Source organism: Maniola jurtina, chromosome 11 (genome assembly GCF_905333055.1).
Source record: "Maniola jurtina chromosome 11, ilManJurt1.1, whole genome shotgun sequence".
Lineage (NCBI taxonomy): Eukaryota > Metazoa > Arthropoda > Insecta > Lepidoptera > Nymphalidae > Maniola > Maniola jurtina.
Window position 1 is genome coordinate 6,689,386 of NC_060039.1, and position 14,943 is coordinate 6,704,328.

General features: G+C 35.4%; 2 protein-coding genes and 1 long non-coding RNA gene across 6 annotated transcripts in view; 2 read left to right on the plus strand and 1 right to left on the minus strand.

Moving 5' to 3' along the window:
* The window catches only part of LOC123869765 (disks large 1 tumor suppressor protein), a 33,330-nt gene extending 30,545 nt beyond the window's left edge, over positions 1-2,785 (minus strand). For all 4 annotated transcript variants that reach the window (XM_045912771.1, XM_045912773.1, XM_045912772.1 and 1 more), the window contains exons 1-2: positions 2,517-2,785; positions 1,633-1,764 (exon numbers count right to left, since the gene is read on the minus strand). In XM_045912771.1, coding sequence (XP_045768727.1) covers positions 1,633-1,764; positions 2,517-2,535 — 151 coding nt within the window. In that variant the 5' untranslated portion in view covers positions 2,536-2,785. The remainder of the gene's footprint in view (positions 1-1,632; positions 1,765-2,516) is intronic.
* On the plus strand, positions 1,065-4,953 carry LOC123869772. The gene is made up of 3 exons (XR_006796955.1): positions 1,065-1,223; positions 4,082-4,234; positions 4,544-4,953. It is a non-coding gene; the product is annotated as an uncharacterized LOC123869772 (long non-coding RNA).
* Positions 4,954-8,633: 3,680 nt separating this feature from the next.
* On the plus strand, positions 8,634-11,398 carry LOC123869769 (calcium/calmodulin-dependent protein kinase type 1-like). Its single transcript, XM_045912786.1, has 2 exons — positions 8,634-9,728; positions 10,086-11,398. The coding sequence occupies exons 1-2, from the start codon at positions 8,857-8,859 to the stop codon at positions 10,303-10,305; spliced, it is 1,092 nt and encodes a 363-aa protein (XP_045768742.1). The 5' UTR covers positions 8,634-8,856; the 3' UTR covers positions 10,306-11,398.
* Positions 11,399-14,943: the final 3,545 nt, after the last annotated feature.

Genomic DNA, 14,943 nt, shown 5'->3' on the forward strand with positions numbered 1-14,943 from the left:
CTACGTAACTTGGCTACGAAAGGGATGTAGGTCTACAGTCTACACTACACGTCGTAGCACTGCAACGTGCTACATAATATTGCGAACATAGCTTCGCTTGGTATTTATCCATGATCCACAGTTGCTCAAGAATACTGTGTAGAATGCGATATAGATGAATGGATGTAGGCTTTGTGATAGCGTAGTTAGTAGTAGCTGCACGTGGTGAAGAGTTTCTGAATGTTCACGTAATAAACGTGCTTATTGTTTAGCATAAACAACCATTTAATTTTTTAGGGTAAAAGAACAATTTATTTCTATGTTTCGTGTAAAAATAGCTAATTATGAGTAAGTGCTGAGTGCAAGAAATGAACGGACGAATTTAATTCGAACAGAGAGGTCAGTTTTTCCGTAGATCTATAGGTAGGTACATTTGAGCGGATTGACGGACCAATACAATGGGGATCACTATTCCTACTACTAGTCAAATCAGCGACTTTTTATCAAACGTCAAAACGCTCGTTTAGCAAGGGAGCTTACATAATATGAAAAACATAGATGTGACGTCATAAACGTTTGACGTTTTACGTACTTATCGGTAATTTAAAATGGTTAGCAATCTTAGAACAGCAGACGTGGATTTTAACGAATTTTGGAAGACCCTCTAATTAATAATTTCTAAGAAATAATTTATATTTGACATAGGCATCACCACAATTATATAGGTAAGTATAGTTGGTAGGTATATCGCGAAACTTGATCGCTGGTTGCGGTCGTCACTACCAAAATGTAAATAAATAGTACTTATAGTAAGTCTATTGTGTTCAACTGTCTCGAGACTTGAGACTATCCACACATTCTATCTTTTTCCTATATACTTAGGTATTAAACGGAGACAGTGTTTAAAAGCAGCTATCACAATTGAACGCCCGATGCTCATTGCAACGGTCTAAATATACACAGTACAATGGCAGTGTCTTGGTCAGCACTCAGCTTCAAGATCGGTAGTGACGTATGCTGCGGTCACGCGCGTTTACGAATACAAACAGGTATTTATAGCATAGTAACGATATTTAGTTCAACAAAACAAAATTATTCTGGCCTTAGCATAAGTACCTATTTCTAATTATTTTTTAAATTTGATTTCGATTGTTTCGATAAAGTGAGCGTTTTCATTTCTTAAATAACTTTTATCCAGAGCTTCTTAAACTGTGAAAGCTTGTAGTTAGCTATAATTTTCTTCAGTAAGTACATATTTTTCTACTCCTTTTAAATTTACTGTAAGTTTTCTTTTATAATAAAATAAAATTCTAGGTCAATCATAATAATAGGTCAACTCTAAGGACTGGAGAACTCGGACTTTGAGTAGATCAGCAAAATCGTGACACCTCGGATCGTTGCTATCGGGGAAGGTTGAAAGGAAGACGAATCCAAGTACCTAGCCTACGATACAAAGATCTTTAAACTCTATTCCGTCTATTCCTACTTATTTTGCTTTATGCACTCTATTCGTACTTAAATCCGAGAAAATCAGTTATCCACGCGATTTTGCCGTTATAAGTATAAATACGAGTATGTTTGATTTGCAAACTCCAATTTTTTGCATACTTAGGCATCATTTTGTTTATTTAATGTGCAATTGTTCATACGTACCAAGAAGGGCTTGAAACAGGCGTGACTTGAAAATCCTGATAACTCTTTCGATCGCAAGACGAAGCTGTCGGTCCTGTGGTTTTATTAGTTTGCTGTGGTAGTCTTCCAGCAGTTCTAACGCTCGGTGGGCCTCTGAAATAGAAGATTTTGCATTAACACAGTGGCATAGAAGAACCTAGGTATTAACAATAGTTACACTGAACGTAAGTTATGTTAAAGGGCATATATGAGACGGGTCTGCCCGCGAAATTCAAATTTAATTTGGTTTCTCGCAATTTGTAAACTAATTCGACAAAGTAGACTTATGGCACTTTAATTGCGCCAATGGCAGTATCATCCTCACAGTTTTATATAAAAATCTTTACTTGAAAGAGTGCAGTTAAAAAATTAGCTCTAGTATCGGCTAATTTATGAGTTATACTTAGTCGATATTAGAGAGCTAAGCTGGAACCTTCTTTTTGGACTGGAATCTTTTTTAACAATATGTTTATAAATAAGTAGATGCTTCAAATCATTTTGTGTCTATTTTGTGTGGATATTAAAATAGAGTCGTAATTAAATAATATTAATTACAAATCGAATTCATCTCAGATACATCGCAGTTTCATTTGTCTATGATTTTCAAAGTGTTTATTGTTTTATATTTAGAATTGTTACAATGGAATAATTTAATAAGACACATGGCCTCTTTATTCTAAAATTATGATAGGACGTAAATAAGTAGAATAAAGTCTTGACTGGCAACACTACCAATAAAAACATGGGTGTTTTAAGCCCTCTACAATATCGCCCCTTGCATAATCTCACGTCAATAACAACGAAGTAAGTAGTAGTTAGGTATAGATCAAACCACAACTTTACAATGTTAGTACTATAATGTTCACCTTGCTTACGAACTGGCATCACGGTACCGCCCCCTAACGTAGCTAATACTGTAACACTAATAAAATTTTGAAGAAATAAAACTATAAATTGTTCCAGTAGTGAAAAAACGGGTCACTTCATTTCACAATTTGAATCACATGTAAATACATTGTCGAACGGCACATTATATGGTCACACACCAAAACATTAAAATATAATACAATACAATAAAAATGATAATTTGCGGTAGTGATTCCGCTTACGAGGGCCGTCGTCTACTGCTTATTGGGATTGGTCGATTTTCACTGTGACGTCAGAGGGTGGTTCATAGACAATGTAGAATCGCGAGGGTGAAGGCGAGCTTTTTAGGGGTGGCCTACGTTGATGCAGTTTTATTTTAATTTTTTGAAAAGGCACACATAAGAGGTTGTAACTAATATCTTTGATGGACATAAAATAGGAGTGAAGACAAACTGTGGCGCAAATCCATTATAAATGGAATACCTAAATTAATGTTCTATTGTACCTATTTCACAGTAGATGGGTACTATCAAATAGTTACTACTATCAAATAATACTATTTGTACTAGCAAATAAATGATCTCGAATTATTTAATTATTAATCGCAGATGGTGTTTGTATGGAAGTACCTAGCCTGTCAAACAGTAGGCTAGACATCGCTGCTTTAATTGCTCATCTTGCAATTTATAAGGAACTAGATTATACTCGTACTTCGTAGTACTTGTACATATGGAGGAAGCTCCGCATCAAGTACAAGTACTACTTACACAAAATTCAACCCCTATTTTACCCCTTTAGATATATCTGCATGCTAAATTTCAGCCCGATTCGTCAAATAATTTGAGCTGTGCGTTGATGGATCTGTCAGTCAGTTTCATTTTCCTTGTATAATATATTCAGATAATAATAATTTTTAAATTATAGTTTTATTATCAAATCCTACCCTCTTAAGTTCGTTAGGAGTGAGGATTTAGAGAGTAATAGCTATGGGGGGAAGTTAATCTTTATTGAAAATAAATATGAGTAAAACGGAAACACGAAACGGAAGTTACGTCATAAAGTTTTCCTCCTCCACTTCCGTCTCAACCAGAGTAGAACAGCCTTCAGGCTAGATTAATCAAATTATCTACTCGGTCGTTGGCTTTACATCACTATAAGGGAAATAATTTTATTACTATAAACCTAGTGCCGAGCTTAATAGGTACATAGTAAAACATATGTTTAATGCCAATGGCTTCAATTTCGAAACCCATTTGTTATTTTAAATTGTGTTTTGAGTAAGGCAGTTTTTAGAGCTGTAAATGAAAAATGCTTTCGGAGCTATTTTATTTATGATCCATACTAATACCACAGCTTTACTAATATACAAAATGCGAAAATCTGTCTGTTTGTCTGTCTATTAGCTTTTCACGGTCCATCCATTTAACCGGTTTTAACGTTTGGCCAATAGAATAAATCTAGCTTGCAACCTCGGCTACTCTTTAACCCGGAAAATCAAAGATTTCCACGGGATATTTAAAAATTCCTCATCTAATTAAACGATTGTGATGTTTGGTATTTACAGAGTTATCTTGCATCCAGAAGATGGACATATACATTTTTCCCGAAAAATTAAGGACTTCCTTCCGGAATTTTAAAAACTTAATTCACGTGGACGAAGTCACCGGGCATCATCTAGTATATCTATATCATCTTGGCGTATTTAAGCTGTATTTAAGTAGGTATACTTATTAGTATTAAAAAGCATTACAGCTTTTATTACACAGCTAGTATTTTACTAACCGACTCCCAAAAAGGAAGTGGTTCTCAATTCGGCTCCCTTTTTTTAATGTATGAACTCCGATTTTTCGAGGTTTCTGGACCGATTTGCAATTTTTTTTAATCAACAGTAGAAGTTTATGTGGTGTTCCAATAAAATTTCTGGATTTAACTCCTTAATCCTAATTCTGTAGGGTTATAACAGCTGCCCACCTAAGTTATCAAGATTCAGGAAGTGTTCAATGTTCATAGTGAATTTATATTGTAGGTACCAAACAACGACTTCATGTTTGGATTTCAAGTCCTAACTCCTCAACCCTGATGATGCAAGGTACAGCAACCCTAAATTTTAGTGATTCAGGAACAGCGGACGGTGCAATATTAGTTTAGGTAACTACCAAGCACAGACTAATCCTGATGATGCAAGGTACTGAAGTCCCAAGCGGTGAGGATTCGAGAATTTCTGATGGTAAATTAATATTTTAGGTATTAAACAAAAGCTTTATGATTACACTCCAAGTCCGACCTCCTTAAACCTGATGATGCAGAGTACTCCTAAACCATAGAGATTCAGGAACTGGTGAATTCCTGGTGAAATAATATTGTGAATGCCAAGAAGGTCATTGATGCCAAGCATAGACTTTGTTATTGAATTCCAAGTTATCTGCTATCTTAGACAGACAGGCAGAGAGACAAACAGACAGATGAACGGACGGACGCATGGACGGACGGACCGAAAGGACGGACGGACGGACAGACAGTCAGACAAACAAAATTTTTTAATATACAGCGCGTGATTTTCAAAAACCATATAAGAGCTCAATATGAGATAGTTATTTCGAAATTACAGACACTTCAATTTTATTGAATCTATAGGTACTAGACCTATAGATTAAGTAATAAACCTATATGTCGGATCGAGCCGAGGATCGTTTAAGAATTGATGAAGGCGGGCGGAGATCCTTAGGGTCTGCTTCGATCACTAGGCGATCTTCAGACGTGTTAAGAACAATACTTCCGTTTACTGCACTACCAGCGTAACTATGTAAACCTAACCTAACCTACCTAGACCGGCTCCTCCACCCCTTACACCGGTCCCAAACCAACCATCTAACCTAACCACCACAATAACAACTCGTTTAACCAACAGTACCACTTTAGGTAACCACTACTCTAAAACCTACAGTACGACAGACTATTCCTACTGAGAAGTGTCCTCGGCAACAACCGGACGAATAATGCCTCGCTACGCACAGCGTGTCTGATTTTATAGTCCAACGACGACAGTGGGGAGATGACGTAATGCTCAGTGAGCAAAGTATTGACAGCTAAAAGTCGGTACCGCCGACACGGCCATTCTGACCTGCGTACGTCCTCGTACGCTAAATGTCACAAAGCATGTGAGGACAAAACCATAACCACAAAATCACTATACCGCTCGTCTATCCTGACTAGCAGTTAACTGTCAATGAACATCTTTCTCATTCTAAACCTGGACATCAATGTCCCCTCAACCACTCAACACTAGTGGACCGGACATCAGCGTCCCCTCAGTCAGTAAACCTCTGTAAACCAGAAACATTACAATAATTAACGTACAATGCTATTGGTTATGATTCTGACCATCACGGCTTTTTCTAGGGCTCTTTGGCTTGACTAATTCATCACATCTCAACACTTGACGTGGAAGTTGACACAACCAACCTAGGTTAAGAAATCACTTTCAACTGATCATCTGTCTAAAAAATAGGCTAACACTGCGAGAAGAACCAAAACCTAATTACAAGAACCTATCTACTGACATGTCGCGACGCGAAATTTAGTTGAAACGATTCTAAACTACAGTTCATATGATTAGAGCGCAATTGCTATTGCAACTCTTAATCAATCATGATCTAAACATTATTCAAAACTAATTTACCACTGGTTCGGAATGCCACAACCTAGCGAGAAGAACCAGCAAGAAACTCGGTGGCGTCTAACTGAGTCGTTAATTTCATCTTCACGAGAAAAGATCTCCTTAAAGAATCATTGCATTGATACTCACATCTAAACTAGATCACATTATTGACTTCTCTTTACTTCAAATGTCGCAATAGCTCACCTTCTCCACTCTTTGCGAATTACAATACTAAAAGCCATAGTATCGTGCGCTACGGCGCCTTGAACACTATCCATAAAAGTATGCAATCGCCACACCACCGCGTATCCCAATCAAGGAATCGCCAGTAAGTGCCCGGTTTCCGAATGCAAGCTATTCGATTTCATGGGGAAACTCATTGTCCCAATTTATTTTAACTCTGCACAAGAGTCATCAATGATTCTTTACTAAACGGATTACTTGATTCCAAAACTGGTTTATAACGTCATGACGATTATCACAAAAGAGAACCAGAAAACAAAAGAACTAATCACAAGACTTGGCATCTAACTGAACTTAAAAACAAAAAAATTTTTTTTTTTTTTTTTTTGGTTGTTGTTAAGGGTATGTGGTTAACTGTAACTGTGCGGTGTCTATGACAGTAAAACTCTTTTAACATCGTCGCGTCACGGCCATTCTGACGCGCGACCGTCCTCGGGAGCTAGCTGGTGACCGGTCCGTCCCCACCGTCCCTGATTCATGGATTGTCCGATATTGCTCGTGCGCGTTCTTGCTCGCCTTCGTAAATCAGCGCCGACATGGCCATTCTGACCACAGGTCGCCCTCGACCTGCCAAAGAAAAAAAAAAAGAACACAGTACCGTTGTACGAAACAGATTACGCACGGAAGCCCTCATCCTCGTTGGACACGACTAATAGTGAAAGTAAGGAGGCCCCTGTCCTCAACTTACGTCACAAAATACAAAAGTAAGGAGGCCCCTGTCCTCAACTTACGTCACAAAACACAAAAGTAAGGAGGCCCCTGTCCTCAACTTACGACACAAAACACAAAAGTAAGGAGGCCCCTGTCCTCAACTTACAAAACACAGAAGTAAGGAGGCCCCTGTCCTCAACTTACGTCACACACACAAACGTCACAAAACACAGAAGTAAGGAGGCCCCTGTCCTCAACTTACGTCACACACACAAACGTCACAAAACACAGAAGTAAGGAGGCCCCTGTCCTCAACTTACGTCACACACACAAAGCGGCAATATTAAGATTTTGAAAAAGTGCAGATTACCTGTAGCTTTCACCTCCTGGACTTGAATCAGATGTCCTTGTCTTTGTCACCATTAACCACTCGTTTCCAGATATTCCAAGCTTTGGTAATTGATTCACGTATCTCCAAGAGTTTTGGCTCGACCTTGCAACAAGCCAGCTATTTTCTTCGATGCGGTTAGGTGGAGCTGAAGAGGCTCCACGGTTCATCCCACTTCTGATGTCGGATCGAGCCGAGGATCGTTTAAGAATTGATGAAGGCGGGCGGAGATCCTTAGGGTCTGCTTCGATCACTAGGCGATCTTCAGACGTGTTAAGAACAATACTTCCGTTTACTGCACTACCAGCGTAACTATGTAAACCTAACCTAACCTACCTAGACCGGCTCCTCCACCCCTTACACCGGTCCCAAACCAACCATCTAACCTAACCACCACAATAACAACTCGTTTAACCAACAGTACCACTTTAGGTAACCACTACTCTAAAACCTACAGTACGACAGACTATTCCTACTGAGAAGTGTCCTCGGCAACAACCGGACGAATAATGCCTCGCTACGCACAGCGTGTCTGATTTTATAGTCCAACGACGACAGTGGGGAGATGACGTAATGCTCAGTGAGCAAAGTATTGACAGCTAAAAGTCGGTACCGCCGACATATAGATAAGTATTATTGAATTTTTTTATGACGCCATCTGTTATCAAATAGCTAAACTTTATTATTTTAAAATATAAAAAAGTTATAAGGAAAATAGTTATATAATTTTCGAAGCATACCTATTATTTAATCAGTTTTATTATTTAAATACAATTAACACACATAAGAGTATTAATTATTTACCTAAATCAGCAATGCAATGTGATCAAAATATTATAATTATTATTATCTATGCATTGACGAGTGTTCAATGCCATGAAGTTTGTTTGAATTATGCATCCAAGGTTTGAATGTGGTTTGAATTTTAGAACCCGGAAATGTTACGTTGATTAAAGTTGGCAAGCCTAGCTAAGACCACAGACTAATAACATAACTAGTCAAACCACCCAAGCAACGAGCATGCCAAGGATGGCATGCTTGGCCATCGATATTTGGCACCCGGCATCCGCATCATCGAAAGCAAGAACATGGCAAGATCCCAAAGCAGTTTTAAGTATCACAGATAAAAAATAACTCAACTCTCTTGTCTACGTTTTTATTTTATGTACATAGTACATGGTCACTATGTGAAATAAACTGTCAAAGTGTGAAATATATATGTCGCATCGCAAATTCTGTGTGAATTTCGTGCAAATCCGTAATCTTCAAGAAATAAAGCTTATTTTACTTGCTACCTATGTAGCCGTAGATATTTTTCACAGAGCAGTTTGGAATTGAATCTGAAATCTACTCTAGCTAGGTCATAGGTGGCTAGGCTAGATAAGTGCAGGCCTACAAGATGCCCCTTTTTGGCAAAAAAGATTTTGGGAGAAAATCTAAAAAAGAAAGTAAGGACACCGAAAGACAGCCATCCATCGAAGATAAGTATGTCGTTAAAGATCTGCTGGGAACAGGAGCCTTCTCAGAAGTACGTCTAATCGAGAGCAAAGAAAATGGACAGTTGTTCGCCTGCAAAATTATCGATAAAAAAGCTCTCAAAGGCAAAGAGGACTCCTTGGAAAACGAAATTAGAGTTTTGAAAAGATTTAGCGAAAATGCAAAAGGGGAAGCGAGTGAAAGAAAGATGTTTTCACATCCAAATATCGTCCAGCTGCTAGAGACGTACGAGGACAAGAACAAAGTATATCTTGTGATGGAATTAGTGACTGGTGGCGAGTTATTCGATCGCATCGTCGAGAAGGGATCGTACACCGAAAAGGACGCGGCTAATCTTATCAGACAAGTGTTGGAAGCTGTGGACTATATGCACTCACAGGGAGTGGTGCATAGAGATTTGAAACCTGAAAATCTTCTCTACTACAGTGCGGATGAGGACAGCAAAATTATGATAAGCGACTTTGGGTTGTCTAAAATTGAAGACTCTGGCATAATGGCGACAGCCTGTGGTACCCCTGGCTATGTTGCTCCAGAAGTGCTAGCTCAGAAGCCTTATGGCAAGGCAGTGGATGTGTGGAGCATAGGTGTTATCTCATATATTTTGCTATGTGGATATCCTCCATTTTATGATGAAAATGATGCAAATCTCTTTGCCCAGATTCTTAAAGGTGACTTTGAATTTGATTCTCCTTACTGGGATGATATAAGTGAATCTGCAAAGGATTTTATTCGACATCTTATGTGTGTTGATGTTGAGAAGCGGTACACATGCAAGTAAGTATGAATAAATATTTTAAATTTTAATATAACAAAAGCTTGATCCCATTTACCATAGCATTTATTTTCAGTCTAGATGTAAAGTTCCATTCATTTATTTGATACTAGTTACCGGCCACTGTTTCACAACTTTATTCAGAATTTTTATCAAACTGGGACTTTACTTTTGCAAAATGTTTATAAATAACCTACCTATAACCTTTTTATATCTATATTCATATGAAAATATGTATAGTAGTTTCTGAGATAAGGCTGAACAAACACAAAATTAATACAAAACCATTAACTTATTATATGTAAAGCACTTTGCTCTTCCTGAATTTTTTTATACATGTTGTGATATTGTGTTTACAGACAAGCCTTAGCTCACCCTTGGATCTCTGGCAATGCAGCCAGCAGTAAGAACATTCATGGCACTGTATCTGAACAACTCAAGAAAAACTTTGCCAAGTCTCGCTGGAAGCAAGCCTACCATGCCACCACTGTCATCCGACAAATGCAGAAGATGATTCTCAGCAGCAGCAGCTCGAGTCGCAATGCAAACAATGCCCAGCAGCCCAAACCACAACAATAGTTGACCTCCAGAACAAAGCTGACCGTGTGATGAAGGTACTTAATGATTATACTTTCTCTCTCTCTTACACATTGGTTTTCTCAGCAATACAAACTAGTTTGAAAAACAAATTGACACTGAAAATTCCAATTGGCATTTAGTCAGTCGACAACATTTTTATTTTATTTACTTAACCTAATTTTTGGACTGGTTTAATATAACTTGTAATTTGTATGCCTGAAATGATATACCAAATTAAAAAGCAATTCTACAAAATAATTGAAGATTATTATACCAATTGTAACGTTCAGTGTGTATGTATTCAGGATTTGACTTGTAAAAGGTTGGATTGCTGTACCAACATTTTAGGGTGTGTATATTTGACAATTGAATGTCAATTGTCATTTCTTTAACAAAAAAGACTGGTTCCTTAAGCCCCTGTATACATGCTTACTAACATGTCTGTTGGTATGAAATTAATAATTTGGTAGATGCGTTACAGTAATTGATATTTATTGATGGGGCAAATGCCAGCAAGCAGCAGCGTCTGAGATTTGTGTCAATGCTAAATTTGTGTCATTGCTTTAATGGTCAATGCTTGATGATTTTTAATTGGTGAGTATAATTCACCTTAAGTAAGAATTGATAACAATCAACGAATTGTTTTAATGATAGATTGCGCTAGTCACAGTATAGTATATACAGTTTCTAAACACTGTTTATTGTGACTATGCAGTTGCATTGCATACTGTAGAACATGATAGCTATAGGCAAGTTGTGTAACCTAATTAGACACTTTCTTTTCTACGCCTGCTGCATGCTATATTACTCACTATTCTTGGAATCTCATATTACTTCAAGTCCATGTCCATGATAATCTCTATTTAACCTTATAACATGACATTATATAAAATATATACCTAATTACAATATATTTATATCATAAATATATTCCTTTGACAAATATTAATTTGCTGTTTTAATAAAAACAGTGTGAAGCTAGAATAAACATTCTCTTCTAAACATTCTGTGCTAATAATTACTTATAGGTATGGTGATAATCACTTAATGCTAAGGTTTGTTGCAAATTGTTATAAATTAATTATAACGAGGAAATTATTTAACGGCTTTATAATGGGCTGATGATGATGACAAAGAATGTATATGTTACAGTCATAGTGATTAAATAGCTATTATACATAATGACTGGTCATTATGTATAATATCAAAATTGACTAGACAATGTAATAAATTAATCACTTTATCCGGATATTATTCATAATAGCGGTTCAAAGTTAGCCAAAGTAATAAATACGGTCTAACTTTGAACCTAACCTAACCTAACCTAACCTAACCTAACCTAACCTAACCTAACCTAACCTAACCTAACCTAACCTAACCTAACCTAACCTAACCTAACCTAACCTAACCTAACCTAACCTAACCTAACCTAACCTAACCTAACCTAACCTAACCTATGTACCCGTTATAATACATAATTATGTCATTAAACCACGAAATAAGTCTCAAAACAGTATAATATTGCTACACATATAGTTAGGTATGCATAAGGCAAATTGAAATATAATTTTATAATATTTACCTGTAAGTACCTACTTGTTTTATTACATCATCCAAGTCTTCGAAGAAATTATATAAAATTGCTAGTTAATGTGATTAATTCTGTGTCAATTATCAGTTTATCTAAATTGGGTAGACATTATAAATAATGACTAGATAATATATATAATATCAGGATTTATTACTTTGGCTGTGACATATATAATCACATTAATGTGATTATTGATAATTGTTACTGTTTGAAGAATGATGTCCACAAAGTGTATTGGAGTAGATTAGAATTCATCTATAATAATATTTTTAGCATCCAAAAGATTTTGCTAGATATAATATTGCTAGATTTGTTAATAGCTGCTCCTTCCGTTTTGTAGTCAATAATTGTATTATAAGTAAAAAAATCACAAGTAATTTTATTTTCTGTATAGACACATATTGTCATGACAAAACATTTTTGATTTTATATAATGAAACATAATAATATTGTTTAAAACATCATTATAGATCTTATAACATTAGGGATGTGGCCTTTAATTTTTTTATTTGTTCAGTGGCCATGTTTGTAGCCCTCCTTCCCCCACCAGCAGGACTTCACTTGATGTTTTCCGAACTATATACATGCTTCAAATTATTCAAGAGGTACCTGAGCTGTGGCGAGGGGCAAAACTTGGTAAAAAAATTAAAGGTTCAATCCAATATTCCTTCACTATTACTGTACAGTGTACATACATCTGTTGATAGTAATTTTGATCCACCATACAATTATTGTTTACAAATTCTTAATGTTGCTAAGATAATAATATTATAATGGATGTGATTGTGTGCATGATAATTCCCTATTTAACCAAGCTATACACTTAGTGGTTTATGAAGAGAACATAATATAATATACTATAATAGTTAATAATAATAATTATTATGTAAGTTTTAAATATTCTAAATCTGACTCCTTCCTGTCTTTTAATCAAGTTTTGAAATCGAAACAGAGAATTCAATAGTGTATTATTCCATATTCTTGATTCCTCTTCACTAATCGATTTGAATATTACACTTTACACAATACAAAAAATGTGCTATCTGACTATAAAATCTAAATAAAATAAGAAAACGTTTCTGCTCCATTTTAAACATTTTTTGTTTGCCCCTAATGTAAACAATACTTTTATCTACTTACCTACTGTATTTAATTTTTATTGATACCATACCCTTGGGTTTTAATTTATTCGTATTTAATCATTATGTATGTTACTAACATTGAAATTATAAGTAATCAATAATCATGTATTCCTTTTGTACTTATGTAGTTATGTGAAGGTTGTTTGTTTTGACATTATTTTACTAAATCCAAGAAATTGTAAAGATTGCAATTTGCTTTGTTCATTACCATTATCACTAACTACTTGCTATGGTAAGGATTTCAAATATAATATTATAATAATGAATTTTAACAGGTACCTACTTTTTTGACTGTATCAATCCTGTTTTTTAAACACTTTAATCAACTAAAAAAGAAATAAGCACATATATAGGGTATCATTATTTGTGCAGAGAATTGTGTGAATGATGCCCACTTTTTAGTTCTGCTACTTTTTTTTTATTACTTAAGGTATGAATGTTTGCTTAAGGATAACAGATTGGATTGTAGTCAGTTTTAAGTTTTTTTTTTTTTTATAATTATGTATAATTGTCTGATATTCATACAATCTTATAGGTATAGTCTGTACGACTACCTTTTTCATGGCAAATGTAGTAGGTAGTTGTTCCTAATTATGTGCACATGACTGTAAATTACCGGATAATTGTAAATATCGTTAGTTTATAATAGATCCAGCGAGATTGTGAACTGACACAAGATTATGAAAAGACAATTAAAATATTTTATGTAAGTATATTTTAAATCCGTGCTTTATCCATACTAATGTAATAAATGCGAAAGTGTGTCGAATGCGTATGTCTGTTACCTTTTTACAGCCTATCCGCTTGACCACTTTTGAGGAAAAGTACAGAGATAGCACTAATTCCAGAGACACATAATTTATCCTGGAAAATCAGAGAGTTATTATCTCAGTAGTAGGTTTCAAATCTAATCTAACCCAATCATGACATAAATTCGTAATTAGCGAGTAACTAAAATAAAGGTTTGCGGAATTTTAACATATCCGCACACCCTTAATTTTTGAAAATGATTCAGGTATTCAGGCATTTAAGTAACCAATCGGCGCGTACTCGCTAATTCAATTTCGCTGACAGGGTTAGATTATAAACTAATGAAAAATTATGCGTTATTTATAGTCGATTTTACTGACCGTTCACAATCTTTCGTCAATTTACAAAAGTAGCTAGATTTATCATGAACTATCGCGAAAAGTTATCCGTGCACGGCGCCGGACGTAATTTGTAAACAGTAATATAAAACTACATTCCTTTAGGGACTATAATAATAATAATGTTATATTATTACAAATGACATTCCATTTCTCAGTATTGCATTTTTTAATTTTCTCTTTTTCTGAAATGATTGGCATTCCAAAATAATACACCTGTTGTAAGATTTTAAACTACCTAAGTGAAGTGTAAGTAAAAGAAATGCATATGTGTAATTAATTGTTGCAACAGATATTCTTATTCATACTGTCTTCCGTCCACACCTTTCACGATCTACATACACTCCTGGTATTTAAAACTACAAAATTTGTTATTTGTGTAATATAATTTGTCAAGAAACGATACATCTATCAAATTTTACATTTTATGTACACTTTAAATATATGTATTTACAGATAGTGCATTATTTTTATACAGAACATGATGTATAAAATAACGTGTTTGCATTTTGTGTTCATGAAGGCTGTGACGGGAGAACGAAATGGAATTAAGTATATCACTTGAAAATGTGGACATGAAAATATAGGAACTGATTTAGAAAACTATTTTTTTAAAAGAATTTATTAAGTATAGCAAAGGTTTGTTTCAAGTATGGTTTGTGTCAGACTTAGCACCTCTGTATCACGAAAGTGCTAGATTTATTACCATTTTTCTTTCTCTATTAGGCATAATATTGTGCATATTTATATCCTAATC

Excerpts from the sequence above, each read along its gene's own strand:
- LOC123869769 (XM_045912786.1), top strand. The coding sequence starts at position 8,857 with ATGCCCCTTTTTGGCAAAAAAGATTTTGGGAGAAAATCTAAAAAAGAA. Across the intron at positions 9,729-10,085 it reads GAGAAGCGGTACACATGCAA|ACAAGCCTTAGCTCACCCTT; the intron begins GTAAGTATGAAT and ends TTGTGTTTACAG.